A 20,516-nucleotide genomic window follows, 5' to 3' on the forward strand; every position below is an offset into this window, starting at 1 on the left:
TACTGTTTTAAATTGTTGCAAACGTTCAATTGCAGCGTTTTTTCGGGAGCAGAATATAAAAATGATAGCTCAAGTGAGCACCGACTTACGCTTCAGAGTTCTATTCCCTTGCGTTGCAAACATTTCTGTTACGTTATCGATCACGACAGGTTTGCTGGACTCTTGATGCTGTCGTCGCTGTGTGCTTTAAGATCTCAAACTGTGTGAGAGCGGCCGTGTATCAACCGTTACTTCTTCCTCTAAGAACAACCTGACTGTGCGATGTTTTTACACTGTTTGCTCTGGAGGATAACACTTTTAAGAAGTATGGAATTGACGCAGCCTTATCCGCGTCGGTAAACATTTCTTCGATATTCTCATCGTATCAACTTGGACTGCTGGCCGCATATCGAGCTTCCATGGTCACAGCACTTCAGGAAACAATTGCGCAACGAAGGAGACGCGAGGAAATGGTGAACTGCGCAGTTGGCATACATACTACGTGACACGAAACGGTAAAACTTTTCAAAACTGTCTTGGCAGCCATCTTAAGGTGCTACACCCTAACAGATTCAGTGGCCTAAGACAACTAAGGCAATGATCATAGAATACTTGTACTGACAACAGCGTTCTTTCTCCATAAACAGCGATATTAAATTGAAGTAACAACGGGTCCGGCACAAATTTGCAATGCCGTCAGTCGATTCTGCAGCTGGAAGTTGACCGTATTCCTGTGTCTTCTACGTAGCTGCAAGGTAATGGAGTAGCTAGCAGATTCGTCACTTCTGTTCATGAAAACACACTTTTCCTTTGTCACATAGCGATCCAAAAGGCTACATCGGATCGTTACAATGGCATGCTGCAGTCTTCATGTGCGCACATGTTGCACAGTTTTACGACGCTTGGTTGCTACATGGCACATTGAATGCTGACAAACGACAGATTGCCGTGACGCGTTTCGTAACTCTAGAATCAGTGACATGCCCTAGTTTCTCAGATCAATGCACACAGCATTTCTGGGTCTGAACGATACAAATATGTTGGCAGAGAAATGACCGCTTGCGAAGGCATCTTTCCAGAGAGTCATTTGGAGCACTGCATGCGGTTTCCCCACATACGTGCGAGGACGTAATTCGTCTAAAGCAGAAACGCAGTAACGTAGTCTGCCAAGATGTGTTAAGATCGGTTAGGTCAGTCGCTGGATTAACGCAATACAAAGTTATATCAAACACGTGGAACGTAATTTATGTACCATATGTTTGACAGTACGAAAGAGGATTTCCAGGTAAGAGCTGTAATTAATGAATTGAATTGAAATTGCTGTGACTGATATAAAATAAAACACATATGACGAGTCCCTTTAATAAATGAAGGTGAAAAATAGGTGAACAAGCAGGTGAAGGCCAATGTAGGACATGGTTTTCCTCTATGCTAATGTTGAAGAATTAGATTCCATGACCTCACTCGAATAAAAATCGTTTACATGAGAAAAAATAAAATCATTAGAAGGGAAGGAGGCGAAGCATATTATCATGCAGACATGCGCTCGCAGAAAGAACTTTAATCGTACATCAGCGCAAAATGTGACAAATGATGGTACGAAGAAAGCTATGTGCGATGTTGGCTGAAAACTCGAATGCCTGACGCTGTAGCTAGTGCGACGATGACATCAAGGTCAACAGTGCCATAAGACGTTAAGGGGCACTCATTCACCATGCACTAAATATTTATTGCGCGTCACTAAGTAGTGCACAATAATATTGACCGTTTGTGATTAGTACTGGTCGTTTGCGGAATAAACTGCAGAAAACTGAAGAGCTTTAAGTAATATAGACGCTTGTTCAATAACTTCCACAGTATATTGTACCGTGTAAGGGTGGCACAGCACAATACGCTTCAATTTCTGCCGAGACCAAGAGAAATGCGATTCGTTCCGACTGAATTTCCTCAAAGAATGGCAAAACTGAAATGACAAAAGATCGGAAAGTAGGCTGGAAGACGTATGCGAAGGTATTGTGTCGTACTTTGAAGCAATTAAATACCTGCTTGACCAGGAAACGACAGACACCTCGTTGTTGCTGGTGCTCGCACAGGTGTTTCGTACATTGTCGAACATGGAGCTCCGCACCGAATTCAAATGTTGACGCAACGACATCGTCAGTTACGATTGCAGTGGGTAGAGGACAATCGCGATTCGACCGTAGATCAATGGAAACATGTCGGCTCTTCGTCTAAGTCATATTTTTGCTACACTAGATCGATGGTTGTCATGAAGGTGGCCGGCAGCTAGAAACGTGCAGCGCGCCACGGACGCGGGCTGGTGGAAGCGGTATTATGCTGTGAGAAGCATTCTCCTGTGGTAGCAACCGAAGACACATTGACAGGTGCGAACCACCTGCATCCCTTCACGCTTGATGACATTTCCGACGGCGATGTCATCTTTCAGTAGTGTAATTGTCCTTGCCGGGGAGTCAGAACCGTGCTGCAGTGGTTTGAAGCCCATTGTAGTGAACTCACGTTGCTTTCTCGGCGACAGAATTCGCCTGATGTAAATCCTACAGAAACCATCTGGGTCGCTATCGGGTGCCATCACCGTCTGTTATTTACATGAATTACGTGACTTGTACATGGACGTCCAGTGTCACATACCCGCAAACCTACAATCTTTCGCATGCATGATACGCAGAATCAGTGATATATTTCGTTTCAAAGACGGATAAACAAGCTATTTAGTAGGTGGCCATAGTATTTTGACTCATGTCTACATTCGTCCGCAGCTCGTGGTCGTGCGGTAGCGTTCTCGCATACCACGCCCGGGTTCCCGGGTTCGATTCCCGGCGGGGTCAGGGATTTTCTCTGCCTCGTGATGACTGGGTGTTGTGTGATGTCCTTAGGTTAGTTAGGTTTAAGTAGTTCTAAGTTCTAGGGGACTGATGACCGTAGATGTTAAGTCCCATAGTGCTCAGAGCCATCTGAACCATTTGAACTCATGTCTATTAACATATCATAGCTGAATGATCCATCACCTTTCAGAGTCTACAATGCACGTACACTCATTTAAAAATCAAAACTACCCAACATGAGCTGGTGTAGCACCTAGGCAGCAGAGCAAACGGCAACACCAGCCAAAAAATAAGTAAAAGTAAATTAAATAAAATAAATTAGGACTGATTTTCTTGTTGATTTATAAGAATTGTTGCACTTCAAGAAGGCCAAATGCCTTGTTCAAAATCAAAATGATGATGGTATCTCAGTTAAGACGCAATAACCTATAGAGAGTCCTACGTTGCAGACGGGAACAATATGCATTTAGAGGAAGAGACATTCTATGAGATGTGCTTCTTCTAACTATAGAAATGTCCTTGATTACTGTCCAAGAGTGTAGACTGCGACAAGATATGTTTCATGTTGTGGTAGACTTTTGATTGGAAATGATATTTATTTCGACAATTACAACGGCAGCCGGTTGATAACTGACGGAATGAACGATTCTCTCTTAGCTGCTCCTTCTTCACAGTCTCCTTATATGTCTTCCTAGCTCTGTCCTCTGTAGTGTTGAGTATTTCAATGTATCAACTCAGTCATTTACCGGGTGCTGGAAAGGGAGCTGGGGCACTTTACAATCCCACCCAGTAGACGATCGACGTTGCATTATCACGCATTCCAGTCTTCATGTAGGGTGAAAATTTTAGACACCTCGGCTTTGGTTGTGAATCTGGGTACTGCCGTCTCGTTCTTCTTTCGGTAGTACCCAATATAGAATGCATCCTCCACAGAGAATTGTTTCAAGTCTTTGTCTGCATTCCCGAGTTGTCAAGAAAGCAGCCAGAAAACATCATACCTGTTTGTTTGTATTAGTTATGACTGTGCCTCGTTCACATATAACAGGTGCTTGTGATTTAGCGGCAACCTGATGCAGCCCCATCCTGAACGAGTTCAAAATTTATCGCTAAACCGCCACTGTCATACTTTCGAGAAGTCTCATGCACCATTTGTGGCTCAAACGTCTCTCTCATGTGCAGAGTCCAGCTGTGAGCTATTACACTTTGTATACTGAAGATAAAGCTGCTGCCGTGAAGTGGACCTGCTCCCTTTGGTCTCTTAGTAAACGTGTTACGTCGTCGTGTGCATATGCCAGTTGTTTTTCCTACGACCAACATCCACATTACAGTCTTCTTCCGGAATAAGTGCTTGAAGTACATGTAACTAGAATGCTCTTATGTGGACACTTTGCTGATAATCGTGGTTCTATCTAAGTTAATCATTGATATTTCAAATAGATTTTGAGCGTCCTTACTGGTGTTACTGACTTTTATGAACTTTATGATAGGTTAACATATTACTAAGGTTTCTGACCGGAGATGAGACGCTAACGATGGATACAGTTAACAGAAGAAGTGGCCAATCTGATGGGAATACCTGTGACTGAAGCAAAAGTCAATCATACAGCGAAAGAAAGTCGGAACCTTTAAATCTCAGAGATAATCAAAAACTTTCCTTTCAGAGACCACACTAAACCTTTACCTACGTATCGGTGCTTATTACCCGCATAAGGGTTGCACTGGATTTCATATCCGCACTAGCAAAGCCCACGAACGGAAACTTTTCGATCGCCGCTTACAAACTGAGGTGACGAAGTCGTTGGGTAGCGTTACGCACAAATTCAGATGCATGTAATATCGCGTAAACAACGTATAAGAGTCAGTACACTGGTGGAGCTGTCATTCGTAATCCAGTGATTCATGTAAAAGGGTACCGACATTATTATAGCAACACGACGACAATTAACAGACTTTGAATGCGAAGGGCAATTGAAGCTAGAGAAGTGGGACATCCTTTTCCGGAAAACGTCAGGGAATTTAATACACTACAGGCCAAGAAGAAATGCAGAAGCTAACGGGTATTCATTGGACAGATATATTATACTAGAACTGACATGTGGTTATATTTTCACGCAATTTGGGTGCATAGATCCTGAGAAATCAGTACCCATAACAACCATCTCTGACCGTAATAACGGCCTTGATACGCCTGGGCATTGAGTCAAACAGAGCTTCGATGGCGTGTACAAGTATAGCTGCCATGCAGCTTCAACATGACACCACAGTTCACTAAGAGTAGTGACTGGAGTATTGTGATGAGCCAGTTGCTCGGCCACCATTGACCAGACGTTTTCAAATGGTGTGAGATCTGGAGAATGTGCTGGCCAGGGCAGCAGTCGAACATTTTCTGTATCCATAAACGCCCGTACAGGACCTGCAACATGCGGTCTTTCGTTATCCTGCTCAAATGTAGGGTTTCGTAGGGATCGAATGAAGAGTAGAGCCATGGGTCGTAACACATCTGCAATGTAACGTCCACTGTTCAAAGTGCCGTCAATGCGAACAAGAGGTGACCGAGACGTGTAACCAGTGGCACCCCATACCATCATGCCGGGTGATACGCCAGTACGGCGATGACGAATACACGCGGATGCGACCATCATGATGCTGCAAACAGAACCTGGATTCATCCGAAAAAATGACGTTTTGCCATTCGTGCACCCAGGTTCGTCGTTGAGTACACCATAGCAGGCGCTCCTGTCTGTGATGCAGCGTCAAGGGTAACCGCAGCCATGGTCTCCGAGCTGATAGTCCATGCTGCTGCAAACTTCGTCGAACTGTTAGTGCCGATGGTTGTTGTCTTGCAAACGACCCCATCTTTTGTCTCAGGGTTCGACACGTGGCTCCCCAATCCGTTACAACCATGCGGATATTATGCCTGTCTTCTCAACTGCTAATGATACGAGGCTGTTGGTATCCAGCACCCTCTTGAACCCTGCCATTCCATATTCTGCTAACAGTCAATGGAAATCGATCAACGCGATACGATAAACTGCAATCGCGTTTGGCTACAATCCGACCTTTATCAAAGTCGGAAACGTGATGGTACACGTTTCTCCTCCTTACACGAGGCATCACAACAACGCTTCACCAGGCAACGCCGGTCAACTGCTGTTTGTGTATGAGAAATCGGTCGGAAACTTTCCTCATGTCAGAACGTTGCAGGTGTCGCCACCGGCGCGACCCTGTGTGAATGCTCTGAAAAGCCAATCATTTGCATATCACAGCACTTTCTTCCTGTCGGTTAAACGTCGTGTCTGTAGCACGTCATCTTCGTTGTGTAGCAATTTTAATGCCCAGTAGTGTATTCCGAGATCTGTAGCGTCAAAAATGGGCCGAGAATTCAGATTTTCAGGCATTACCTCTCACCAAAGACACAGCAGAGGCCCACTTAATGACAGAGAGCAACGGTGTTTGTGTGTACTTGCCGTTACTGACAGAAATACTGCAGGAAATAACCACAGAAATCATTGTGGGACGAACGATGAACGTACAGCAGTGTTGCGATATTTGGATTTAATGGTCTACGGCAGCAGACGACCGACGTGAGTGTCTTTACGCGACATCGCCTCCAGCTCCTCTTCTGGGCTCGTCAACATACCGGCTGGAGTCTAGGTAAATGGAAAACCATGCACTGATCAGGTGAGTCCTGATTTTAGTTCATAAGTGCTGCAGATCCCAACAAAGCCATGGACCCAACTTGACAACAAGGCGCTGTGCAAGCTAGTGGTGGCTCCATAATGGTGTGCACTGTGTTTACACGGGGTGGATTGGGTTTTCTGCTCCAGCTAAGCCGATCGTGGTCACAAAATGGTTATGTCCGGTTACTTGAAGACCATTTGCAGCCATTCATGGCATTCATGTTCCCAAACGTCGGTGGAATTTTTGTGGATGATAATGCGACGTGTCAACGGCCCACAGTTGTTAATGTTTGGTTTGAAGATCATTCTGGACTATTCTACAGAATTGTTTTGGCAATTATGGACGGCTGTAGAGGCAGAACGGTTCAATATTTCTGCAAGGGATTTGCAAGGACCTGTTGAGTCCACGCCACATCAAGTTGCTACACTACGCCTGCCGCGCGGGTTGGTCGCGCGTCAGAGGCACCTTGCCACAGTTCGCGAGGCTCCCCGTCGGAGGTTCGAGTCCTCCCTCGGGCATTGGTGTGTGGGTAGTTCTTAAGTTTAATTTAGATTAAGTAGTGTGTAATCCTAGAGACTGAGACCGATGACCTTGGTCCCATAGGAATTTACCACAAATTTCCAATTGCACTACGCCGGGCGAAAGAAGTCCTATGCAATGGTAGAAGGTATCCCATGCTTTCGTCACTCCACTGTACTTTCCCTGAAGACATCCTGGCCAGTAATTTGCAACATATCTATCCCAGATCTCCCCAAAGCAGTGTTCTGAGGAGCGCGGAACTGAGACAGCAGCACTCCAGGAGTTCTGGAGAGGGCTATAGATATGGTCCACAGTGAATTGCAGGCTTATGATAATGGATAATGAAAGCGTCAAGAGGATTATATATTTCGTTTGCGTTTAATATTGAGTGGGCACCTGGAAAGACTTAGAAGTGTTTACCCTTAAGTCACGACTATCTGGTATAGGAGGAAAGTAATCTTAATGAATTAGATGACACAAGGAAACGAATAGCACAAAGAAAGGCCTTATTCTTCGCCAGGACGTATTCTTCTAGTAAAATACGTAGGTCGTAGTTTGAGAACTAAATTTAGGAGAATGTACGATTTGAGCACAGTATTGTACGAAAATTAATCGTCGTCTGAAGGGAAACCAGAAAAGAAGACAGTCGAAGCGTTTGAGTTGTTGTGCCACAGAAGAATGTTGAAAATTTACGTGGATTGGTTCAAATGGCTCTGAGCACTATGGGACTTAACATCTGAGATTATCAGTCCCCTAGAACTTAGAACTACTTACACCTAACTAACCTAAGGACATCACACACATCCGTGCCCGAGGCAGGATTCGAACCTGCGACCGTAGCGGTCGCGCGGTTCCATACTGAAGCGCCTAGAACCGCTCTGCCACTCCGGCCGGCAGTAAAGGACAATATAGAATGTTAGAATACAGAAGATGAAATGGTACTAGTCTAGCAGTAAATACGTCGTACTGATAAAGGACACTTGCAACAGCTGTTCAGATTGATTTCGGGGTCATATAAGCAGAAATATTTTTACGAAATAGTTTAGAATGATGTCAGACTTGTCTTGCACAGGTCCTGAGCTCTGGGAGTGTCAAAACGGGCAAGAGTTGAAATGGAACTAGAGTGACCGTTGACATTAAGAGGGGTAGGACGTCAAACCGGACGACTTGAAGCAGGATAGGCACCAGAGGACATGTTAATTTCCACTGTCTATACTTTTACGAATAAATTCATAAAACTTTGTCAGCATGACCAGGAAGGATTTAGGTTTCACAACCATAGCAGTGGAAGTTCAAAAACATAAGAAATTTTTTTTTACGTGTGAAAATTCATTATTTTTTCACTTCTGTTGGCTAAGTTTGTTGCTATAGGTACACATTTGAAACTTCCTGGCAGATTAAAACTGTGTGCCGGACCGAGACTCGATCTTGGGACCTTTGCCTATCGCGGACAAGAGCTTTACCAACTGAGCTACCCAAGCACGACTCACACCCCGTCCTCACAGCTTCACTTATGCCAGTACCTCGTCTCCTACCTTCCAAACTTTACAGAAGCTCTCCTGCGAACCTTGCAGAACTAGCACCCCTGAAAGAAAGGCTGTGGCTAAGCCATGTCTCCGCAATATTCTTTCTTTCAGAAGTGCTAGTTCTGCAAGGTTCGCAGGAGAGCTTCTGTAAAGTATGGAAGGTAGGAGACGAGGTACTGGCAGAAGTGAAGCTGTGAGGACGGAGCGTAAGTCGTGCTTGGGTAGCTGAGTTGGTGCCGGCAGGGTAGCTCAGCGTGTTCGGTCAGAGGGGTAGTTGCCCTCTGTAATAATAAAAAAAACTGAGTTAATCGATCAGCAACGAACTTAAAAGGGTGTCTTACGACGTCCGCCCCTAGCAGATGTAACCGACATAAGCGAACAAAATGAATTAAAATAAAAACAATGGTAGAGCACGTAACCGCGAAAGGCAAAGGTCCCGAGTTCGAGTCTCGGTCCGGCACACAGTTTTTATCTGCCAGGAAGTTTCATATCAGTGCACACTCCGCTGCAGAGTGAAAATCTCATTCTAAGTACACATTTCTTCATTAGTAAGAATGATTCTTCGATTTATTTTGCACAGCATACAAACCATACTTACAAGTGTATGAAACTCTAGAAATTATTTAGTTTATGAAAAAATGAATGTACTGTTATATTTCAAACTTCATCTTCAGAAAAAATCTAATTTTATAGTTGATTATCTCAATTTTTACCACAATTTTTAATAGATTTGGAAAATTCTAAAGTTTTATACACCTGTAAGTATGGTTTGTATGCTGTGCAAAATTCATCGAATAATATCCCTTACTTATGAAGAAAAGTGTACCTAGAGCAAGAAATGCAGCCAGTGGTAAGTGAAAAAAAGGTGAAATACAAATGTAAAAAAATTTTTCTTATATTTTTGAACTTCCGCCACTATAAGTGTAAATCCGGAATCCTTTCTGGTCATTCTGACGAAGTTTTATGAATTTATTTTTAAAAGTATAGACAGTGGAAATTAAAATGTCCGGTGGTGTCTCTCCTGCTCAAAGCCGTCCCGTTTGACGTCCTACTCCTCTTAAGGCCGTTAAGAAATACATGACGCTTCCGCCGCTCCGCAGAGGACAGCATCCGCGGTCCTACTGTTGAGGACACGAAAGAGAGTAGTTACGAGTGCCCGCCGCCAGGGGCACCACCGGCGCGGAGGAGTCGCCGCGCCGCGCCGGCCGATTGGCCGCGACTCGGGCCAATTGGCGGCCGGCGTCCATTCATGGCTGTCCGGGCCGGCCGCTCCGGGCGCCTCAGTGTACGTTGCGCGCGCGCTGCGACAGCAGCCGCCTGCCAGGAGAGTGGTCTCGGCTCGCGGACTGACGAGGCGACGGCACGCGACGCGACGCAGTGCCGCAGCCACAGCCTCAGGCGGGCAGGGGCCGCGCAGTATGGACAGAGGAGCCTGCTGCGTGCTGTCGTCGGCGGCCGCCAGATCCCACACTGACGACCACATCGTGCCCGACGCCAGGGCGCCGTGCGTCTGGGGACTCGACTCCTGGTTACAAATGCAGGTTGGTGTCGCCGCGGCCCTCCCATCCGGCGGCGGCGAGTGCGCGGTGCGACCCGACCCGGAACGAGGCCGATGACGAGGGCTTTCTTCCGGCCTTAAACACCGACCAAGTGTATTTTTGTGCTCCCTTACACCCCTGTTTATTGCCTCTCCCACTCCGTTTGTCGGCCAGGTGCTCATGTTGACATCAGTGACCCCTGGCAACATAGTGTGTGATTAAAGATAATGTCAGAAGGACCCGTGAGGAAGTCATCTCCGGTGTTCAAACGAGTACGTCTCATTGGAGTGCTAAGACCAACAGAGGTAACCTAAGAAAAACAATAACAGAATTCTCAGTTTCGTGCGAGTTTCTTCCGAAATATCGATGTTCTTCCCTAAATTAATTTAGGCAACTTGCTTCTCTCTCCATTTAAACTAACGCTCAATCTCTAGCTGTCTACAGGACGTTGAATTCTGACTTCCTAGGCGGAACACTTATCTTATAGCAAATTTTTGACAAGGATTCGTTCACGTGAAGAACTATATTTCGTAATAAAATCGAAAATTAATATAAATACCTCTCCATTATCATAGATATGCTAAAAATTATCTCCGGGTTAACCCTGCACTATTGTAGTTCACGTTGCTATTGAGAAACACGGACCAGTTAATTACTAACAATCGAAGGTTCCGTAGCACTAACACGAGACATGACAATTAGTCCGAGAACATACGTTGACATGTTGGCATCAGTGAACACATGGTGTGTCGTTGGGCGATCACTCTGCTTTTAAAATAACTGAAAAGCCACGATCGCTTCCATATCGTTTACTAGATGACCGGTTTTAGCACTCTGAAGGTGTCATCATCCGATGATGGCACCTTCAGAGTGCTGAAAAGAGTGCTGAAACCTGTCATCTAGGAAACGATACTGAAGCGATCGTGGATTTTCAATTATTTTAAATATTGGAATCAGCCACGGGCGCCTAGTCAGGTGTTGTTGAAGCGTGCGAGTCATTTGGGTTAGTACACAGTAACATGATGTTGGTAAACAAACAACAATCAAAGGTTACTGTTATCGTCTCAAAGGAGAGGAGATAAAATGTGACGTATGTATTGTGCAAAGATCCTCAGCGAACTACCAAATTCACTAAACATCGTCTTGACAGGCTAAAACAAGTCTTAGACAACTCACACTTATTGTCCCGACTCTGCTAACACGCTTTTAGTTAGAGTACATGTTTCGATCCCTGTGGATCATCTTCAGATCCAAGCAGTTGCATCATCAACTCGTGATTTCTACTCAGAACCACATATCGAAGTACTGACAATGGGAATACTCTGATATGTGGCTCTGAGTACACGAGAAAGGTTGCTGACGGAACTGCTTGGATCTGAAGATGATCCAAAGAGATCGTAACGTCTGGTCTAATTAAAAACGTGCAACTGAGACTGAACAACAACTGAGAATTATCGTGAACTGCCAAGTTGTTTTGCCAGCTACAGCTTACGGCTGCATTCGTCCCCGTCTCTAAGAATACGACGCGGTCAGTAACTGGAGGATGAGAACGGATATGAATCTGCCAGTGGCTGCAAGTAGCTGGTGTTAGGGAGACGCCTGACGACGCCACAGGGGCGTTCTCGCGCCACTGCTGGACTCCTGTCAGCAGATTCCGCCGGGGCGAAAGTTGTTTTGCGCCGGCAGCCAAGGTCTGGCGGCCACGTGCTCGGCGGCTGGCGGTAGCGCCTCGCCGCTCTGAATTACTGGCAGCCGCTCCGCGCAGCGCCGATGCTATCCGACACGATGGCGGCTGGTCGCGGCCGCTGTCGGAGACGATTTCTCCGCGAGCGCCGGCCATCTGGGCATGCGGAAGCGCAGCTACTGACACGGAGTCCACGTGTCGGCTGAAACGGCGCCGATATGTGCGGGGTAAAGTGAGCCCGTGTATACCGCAAGGAAGCGCGGGTATCGGAGTCGTCCATACGAGGCTGGAGGGAGAATTCTTTCCCTAAAGTTTGCTCCAGCATAGATGCCACCATGCCGTCTAAATATGGCGTCGTATTTCAACAGCATGCGTCGCAGCATTCGGACTTCACTGCAAAATATAGTGAACACTTAAAGCTGAAGAAATTTAAATGCGTACATTTTAAGATATGCTTCGCCATGAGTCACGAATGTCTCTACAAATTGCTGTAACCAATGAGAATTTACTAATATTTCCACTAAGCGTTTCGGAGCTATTTGCCTCCATCATCAGGTGGATTTATACCAGTGAATAAAGCACCTATGAGTTCTATAACTTCATACTTTACAATCATATACAACCGTTCGCTCGACGAAAGATCCGTACCCAAAGATGGAAAGTTGCACAGGTCACATCAATATTAAAGAAAGGTAATAGGAGTAATCAACTAAAACACAAGCCCATATCGTTAACTTCGATCTGCAGCAGGATTTTAGAACATCTATTGTGTTCGAACGTTATGAATTACCTCGAAGGAAACGGTCTATTGACACACAGTCAACGTCGATTTAGAAAACATCGTTCCTGTGAAACACAACTAGCTCTTTATTAACATTAAGTGCTGAGTGCTATTGACAAGTGATTTCAGATCGATTCCGTATTCCTGGATTTCCGGAAGGCTTTTGACACTGTACCACACAAGCGGCTCGTAGTAAAATTGCGTGCTTATGGAATATCGTCTCAGGTTTGTGACTGGATTTGTGATTTCCTGTCAGAGAGGTCACATTTCGTAGAAACTGACGGAAAGTCATCGAGTAAAACAGAAGTGATTTCAGGCGTTCCCCAAGGTAGTGTTATAGGCCCTTTGCTGTTCCTTATATATATAAACGATGTGGGAGACAATGTGAGCAGCCGTCTTCGGTTGTTTGCAGATGACGCTGTCGTTTATCGACTAATAAAATAATCAGAAGATCAAAACAAACTGCAAAACGATATAGAAAAAATATCTGAATGGTGCCAAAAGTGGCAATTGACCCTAAATAACGAAAAGTGAGGTCATCCACATGAGTGCCAAAAGGAGCTCGTTAAACTTCGGTTACACGATAAATCAGTCTAATCTACAAGCCGTAAATTCGACTAAATACCTAGGTATTACAATTACGAACAACTTAAATTGGAAAGAACACATAGAAAAGGTAGTGGGGAAGGCTAACCAGAGGCTGCGTTTTATTGGCAGGACACTCTAGAAAATGTAACGGACCTACTACAGAATACTGCTGTGCGGTGTGGGATCCTTACCAGGTAGGACTGACGAAGTACATCGAAAAAGTTCAAAGAAAGGCAGCACGTTTAGTGTTATCGCGAGATGTGGGAGAGAGTGTCACAGAAATGATACAGGATTTGGGCTGGAAATCATTAACAGAAAAGCGGTTTTCGTTGCAACGGAATTTTCTCGCGAAATTCTAATCACCAACTTTCTCCTCCGCATGCGAAAATATTTTGCTGACACCGACCTACAGAGACCGGAACGATCGCAACGATAAAATAAGGGAAATCAGAGAACGTACGGAAAATATAGGTGCTCATGCTTTCCGCGCTCTGTACGTGATTGGAATAAAAGAGGATTGTGAAGGTGATTCGATGAACCCTCTACAAGGAACTTAAATGTAATTTGCAGAGTATCTATTTAGATGTAGATCTTTTGGGTAACCTGTAGCACTGTGGTAAACAAAGGCTCCTGGTCCGGTCGTTTACTCACATTTGTCCGTGCAATATGTACACTCCATATTAATTATGAGAGATCCACCTCATGACGGAAGTGTAACTCTATCCACCTGACGAGCTAAGTGCAACTCTTCGAAACGCCTAGTAGAAATAATAATAACCTGTGGTTGGTCACACAAATTTTTCGTTTCAGCTGATAACGCTGGGGACAGAATCCGACCTCTTTATTCATTTCCTGATACTCTAATTCTCCGTTGCTAACATCCCATAATATTTTCAGTATCCAGGAAGTGGCACAGTAGATTCTGAGAGTTTTGTGTAGAATACAAATGGCTGCAATGTCAGTGTGCTTCGGTACTTCGGCCGGGCATCACTGAACATACTATGAGTTGTTAGAGGGCTAAAGAAAGGAGGAAGCGTGAAGATTCAACCTCCCGTCAACGATAAGGTTATTAGAGATGGAGTACAGTTCGAACGGGGGAAATTAGTTTTTTCTCTACAAATAAACTATCGAATTATTCATCTTCGTTAAATTAAAAAAAAAAACAAACACAAAATACTTGGGGTGTCCAGACATTGTTATATGAGAGTAAGTCAATTATTATACGCAAAGTAGTTATAAAAATTTATTGTAATCAAATAGGAAACTTACAAGAACACCATTTTTCGACATAGTTTCCTTGCGTTTGAACGCACTTGGTCCATCGTTGTACAGGCTTCCTGATGCCCTCATAAAAGAAGGTTCTCGGTTAAGCTGCAAGCCAAGAATGCACCGCTTCTTTCACTGCTTCGTCCAAGCCAAATCAACGGCCCCTTAATGCCTGTCTGAATGGACCAAACACGTGATAGAAGGGGAAAAATCGGGACTGCATGAAGGATGATCCAATACTTCAAATTTGAGTTTCTGGAGCGTTACAGCAGTGTGGGCAGCAGTATGCGGACGGGCATTGTCGATCAACACAACGCCTTTTCACAGCAATCCTCGGCGTTTGCTTCGAATTGGAGGCTTTAGCCTTGCTGTAAGCATCTCACTGTAACGTTCTCTGTTTATTGTTGTGGCTCTTTCCTCATAATTTTCCAGTACTGGACCTTGCGCTTCCCAAAAAGCCGTAAGCGTCAGTTTTCCTGTGGACGGTTGGGTCTTGAACTTTTTCTTGCACGGCGAATTTGGATGTTTCCATTCCATACTCTGCCGTTTACTCCCCGGATCGTAATGATGGACCCATGTTACGTGACCAGTCATGATGCTCTCCAAGAAGTTGTCCCCTTCGTTACCATAGCGATCCAAATGTTTTCGCAGATGTACAAGCGTGTTTGTTTATGCAACTGTGAGAATTGTTTTGGAACCCATCTTGCAGAAACTTTGTCACCCAAGTCTGTTGTGGATGATTTCGTAGGCAGAACCTTGACTAATTTGCAGACGATTTGCCACTTCGTCAATAGTTAATCGTCTAAGAGAATAATTTCACGTGAACGCTCAGTGGTTTCTTCATTTGAGGCGATAATCGTTCGTCCGGCACCTTCATAGTGCATAACACTTGTGCGACCATTTCGGAATTTTTCAATCCATTCGTATACACTCCGTTGTGGCAAAACGCTATTCCCGTACTGTGCTGTGAGCCTTCGATGAATTTCGGCCACTGATACGCCTTCCGACCACAAAAAACGGATCACTGACCGTTACTCTTCTTTGGTGCAAATAGACAGCGTGGCAGCCATGATTAACAGCACGGCAGCGATAACGAAACTAACATAGGAGCTTGAAGATTGCAAAGATATAACAACAAATAAACAAAGCATGCTTCATCAACGTAAAAGACGGTACTACCAAAGAACCAAAAATATAACTAGATTGCGGATCATAATTGAGTTACCCTCGTAAATGGAGAACAAGGCTGTCGTAGGATGACTTAAGCGCCGATACCAGTTGTAGACGGATATGTCATTCGAGATTGTGGCTCTGAATGATAATGTCATATAATTGATCGTGAAACGAAAATCTTCACGTCGAAGTTTACATCCTTGGTGACATTAGTTACCAGCCTTAGAGCATAGTCTAAGGCATGTTTGTATGCCATTGCGATTTACGTTTATCGTAGTTTCCTTCATGCGAACATATTTGAATATTTTTGTGGTTCCCTTGGAGAAAAGGCAGCCAGTGTTAATTACCGTCCCCTATTGTAACTTCTATTCTAGCTCTTAATAAAAGAAGCATGCCATAGAACAAGGCTGTATTCTCGTAATACCCCTGTAACCAAGGCTACGATTCAGTCATTGGCAATTACTTGTTGCCCTATCAATCTATGGCACACATAAGTAATCTAATCGAGGCAGGAAAATATTTGCGCCCTTAACAGGTACGAAATGGTCTGTTATACCGTCAGTTATATATTCCGACGCTGTTTTAATCCCCGAAGAACGCTACACAGTTTGTCTTCAGCGTCTGTTATCAAAGTTCACCAACAGCACGCTGCACACAATGACTTATAATGTCTGAAATCAAAACTGAGGCAGAAAATGAAGGACAGGAGGAAGACTGGAGTTTAACGTGTGGCAGATAGCGATATAATTAGGTCGTGGGTAACTCCCAAGCAACAAGTCCTCCAGTTTTGATAAATTGGGTCGTAGATAAAGTAAATCTGGGGAACGAATCGCTACTGTCACGACAATTCCTTTCGTCAACAAAGGTACCAAGAGAGAGACCTATGCCTAGATGAGTATTCGCGAAATGGATTGTTTCTCCCCATGAATGCGAGTCCAGTATCTAAGCCACTGCGCCGGCCGGTGTGGCCGAGCGGTTCTAGGCGCTACAGTCTGGAACTGCGCGACCACTACGGTCGCAGGTTCGAATCCTGCCTCGGGCATGGATGTGTGTGATGTCCTTAGGTTAGTTAGGTTTAAGTAGTTCTAAGTTATAGGGTACTGATGACCTTAGAAGTTAAGTCCCATACTGCTCAGAGCCATTTGAACCATTTAAACCACTACGCCAAGTCGCTGGAATGATTTTAACACTGAGGTTTTGTACGGTCGGCTTGCCCATCTGCGTTCTGTGCAGATATGTCAAGTCTTACTGCTCCCCTGTTTGGCTCGTATTTCGACAGCTAGTGCCGTTTTAATCATGAGCGTCTCGAATTTTTCCGATCTCGAGATTATCCGGTACTGAGACACTTAAACCTACGGCAGTAGCTATGTCACAGCTAGTGAGTACGTTGACGGGCAACGCGCCAAAGTCTCAATACTTCAAAAAAAGAGTTGCAGCACACGGTATCGCAATAAAGATAGCATCTTAGACATGAGGTACTACTCCTCATGTTCTTGTTTCCATACAAGGAACTGTGTCTTGGTCGGGGGATTTCCTTTTGCTGAAAGCTTCATTTCGATATCAAGAGCAATGAATCACGGTACGTATTCTGACCTTCTATATCCTACTGACAATTCTACCTCCGTGTACCTACAACCACGCAGAGGCAGAGTTGACAAATTGTTTATTTTATAGTAACATACGTTGCGCCCTACAGATATTTGTTGATCTCGACAGCACCATCACCAGCAATTCATAACTGAACCGATGTTTCATTTAACACCTGGAAAACTTCCTCGATAACTTCATCACCTACAGTCAGACGTGAAGAGTTTACATACTGACGTCAGGATAAAGTCACTTCTTAACTGTCGCATATACGGAAATAGCAGAAATTTTAACGTGTATTTAAGAGCTTGATTACATTAAGTAATTCTTACATTATGAGAACTAAACTAAAACTAGCTACTGATCGGAAAGTTACATATCACCGTCAGTTTGTTCTGAAGAGCTTACTCCTGTATTACAAATTACTGAACGTACATGTGTTTGTACATAAATTGGTAAATTGTCTGGTTTATCGATGTACGACAATTAAGAAATGAAAAGGCTGACGCTAGAATGATTAACGTTTGTGAGTGAGGTTCCGAAAAACGAAAATTTTTTTAAAAGTTTTCATGGTGACATTTGACTAAAATCTGGAGTACTGTGAAAATTGTGCTTAGCACACGTGAAAACTTTAAAAACACCTCTCACACGTATGCACGTGTTCTTCAAATCCGTAGACTATTTAAATTTGCTTTCGCATAATCTTCCATCTTTACAGTGAACATGTGTAGTGATTTATACATGTTTAAGCAAAAGATGCCATTAATCCAATAAACTTTAACACATAGAACGTGTGTAGTGGTTTAAAGTATTTGTGCAAAAGTTGACAAAAACTTTAAATAATTGCGATCGACTTTGTGAATAAATAGCTTTTAAATCCAAAGATGACTACGATGTCTTCACAAAAATGCCTGGATGGCTCTTTTGAAAATGCATGGACGTTTTCATTAAGAGGTACCTGTGACGTGACGCCTGTATAGAAAGACTTGTCACTTCTGCATATTTTCATGTCTGACTATTGATAATGGGTTTATCCAGAATTATGTTAAATATTGGTGCATGTACGTTGTGCTCGTGAATTGGACTCAAGTAATTGGATTAAAGTACACTTACAGTGTTCCTGGCTTCTCCGTTGAAAGCTGCACAATTCGTCATCCTGGGTCGTAGCCAATCAGGTCTATTATATAGCAGCAAATGAGAATCCCTTATAACATATAGAACCTTGATTAATAAAAATGTTTCATTGTTTTTCCGGAACATGCTGCCATTCCCGAGGAGGCAGTTCGGGTAAGACTTGAGAGCACAACTTGTCAAAGATATTTACAGCAATTTTTATCAGAAACGTTCCATTGTTTTTCCGTATGATCGTTAGAGTGGGACTTATTATCTCAGCTTAAATTGCTGTGTGTGAACCATAATGCCAGATAAATTGGTTGTAAAAACGGTCGTACGTTGCAGATGTGTAATTTAATTATTACTCGTTTCGCCCGGGTAGGGCTGTATCAGATACTGTTCAAATTAATGCCTGGGACATACGCCGTTGGCATTAATTGTAATGTATCATATGCCTCTGGAATTAATTTTAACATTATCTGATAGATCCTAGCCCGGGTGAAACGCGTAATAAATAAATTACGAATCTGCAATCTACCACTGTTATTACAGTCAAGTAACAATAAGGTTATGGTATCAATAGGCCAACACGGAATAGAACAGTTTTCACCTGTTAACTTCATTTTCAACGCATAGGAAACTACGAAGGAGCTGTGTAATTGGCTATTCACACCCTGCATTTGATTCGTCCCCTTCATTTTCCGTCATTCACCTCAGGAATGGCTACCGACACTAACACGCAACGGCAAAGCCGCGAACACCGTAAGTGCACCGTTACTTCATATTTTGTTGCCTTGTTCACGGTTTGAAGTGCATCGTCACTTATGCCATTATGAAGCTATATTCGGCAGAAATGTCACGCCCTCGAATAGGCAGCACTGAGTAGGGTCAATGTGTACGGTATAGTGTTGTTTTACAAACGAGTAGGTCTACTTTTGTTTGTACTTGCGACCACAGTTAAGGTTTTTTCAGTGGTTCCACGCAACATGGAACTGCTAGTGGATATTTTACTGTCGTACTATTGCGCGATTTCATCTTCAGGCTATTTTCGACTAGCACGAATTGTGACACAGTAGCAGCAAAGATCCGCAGTGTTCCAGAAAGATATTTATTTATGTTTATTTGAGTTATGAGTCACAATATTTTTTATACTGGATTATCAGTTTCGGTCAGTAGTGACCATCTTCAGACCTACAAAAACAGAGGCGTCTTAATATAGAAAGTACACCAAATTTACAAAACAAGATATCAGAAAACAGTTTAATAATAAAAGACACACTAATACACAATTTTTACGGGCTTGTTGACTGACTGAAGCGTCGCATTATACTGTCGTGCTGCGACCCGTAATATGCCAGCAGTAAGGCACACGATTATCGCTCCTGTACAGGTATCCACGTGAAATTTACATCACCAATTTGTTGAATAAGCTTATGCACAAATCTTTTTCAGTAGGAGTTTAGAAAACGAACATAAGTGCTCTCACCAGAGTGCTAGCAGATTATATTATAATCAGTAATAACCCCCCTCCCCCACGACTGATTCTTTAAAGGCCTGAACTCCTACCAACAGAACAGCATCAAACGTCTGCTTTGTTTTTTTTTTTTTCAAATGAGAACGCAAGCAAGAAAACGAATAAAAAAAGGTTTGAAGTTATGTCTAACATTTGTAGGTAGTGGCTGGGTGCTCTTGTTCTCAAACTCTTGATATTATGGTCTAGGTAATTGGGCTCGTCTGTAAGCAAAAACTAGTTTTTTATTCCTTTCGATGTTCATTACGTCGTACCTGCTGCACTATGTTTGGTGCACTGATATAATTTTGCAGATACAGTGAGTGGTATATGTGGATACTAACTGCGAAACGTGTTGCGAATGTAGTCAGTAGTAAAGAAGTAATAGGGCGGGCGGAGTGGCCGTGCGGTTCTAGGCGCTCCAGTCTGGAACCGCGAGGTTCGAATCCTGCCTCGGGCATGGATGTGTGTGATGTCCTTAGGTTAGTTAGGTTTAAGTAGTTCTAAGTTTTAGGGGACTGATGACCTCAGCAGATGAGTCCCATAGGGCTCAGAGCCATTTGAACCATTTTTGAAAAGAAGTAATAAATTAAAACGCAATACGTGATGTTGAATTTCTACTGCATGAACAACGTAAATGCAGAGACCGATAAACGTTTTTTTCTTTTTTTTTCCTTTCCTTATTTTGTGGGGAATGTCAGCGAGGAAAAGGAGCGTAAAGCTTTGAA

General features: G+C 43.7%; 1 protein-coding gene across 1 annotated transcript in view; it reads left to right on the forward strand.

Moving 5' to 3' along the window:
- The window catches only part of LOC126267873 (dendritic arbor reduction protein 1-like), a 1,078,567-nt gene that overhangs the window by 154,596 nt on the left and 903,455 nt on the right, over window positions 1–20,516 (forward strand). The window contains exon 3 of the mRNA XM_049973183.1: window positions 9,649–10,089. Coding sequence (XP_049829140.1) covers window positions 9,649–10,089 — 441 coding nt within the window. The remainder of the gene's footprint in view (window positions 1–9,648; window positions 10,090–20,516) is intronic.

The sequence above is a fragment of the Schistocerca gregaria genome, chromosome 4 (assembly GCF_023897955.1).
Source record: "Schistocerca gregaria isolate iqSchGreg1 chromosome 4, iqSchGreg1.2, whole genome shotgun sequence".
Taxonomy (NCBI): Eukaryota; Metazoa; Arthropoda; class Insecta; order Orthoptera; family Acrididae; genus Schistocerca; species Schistocerca gregaria.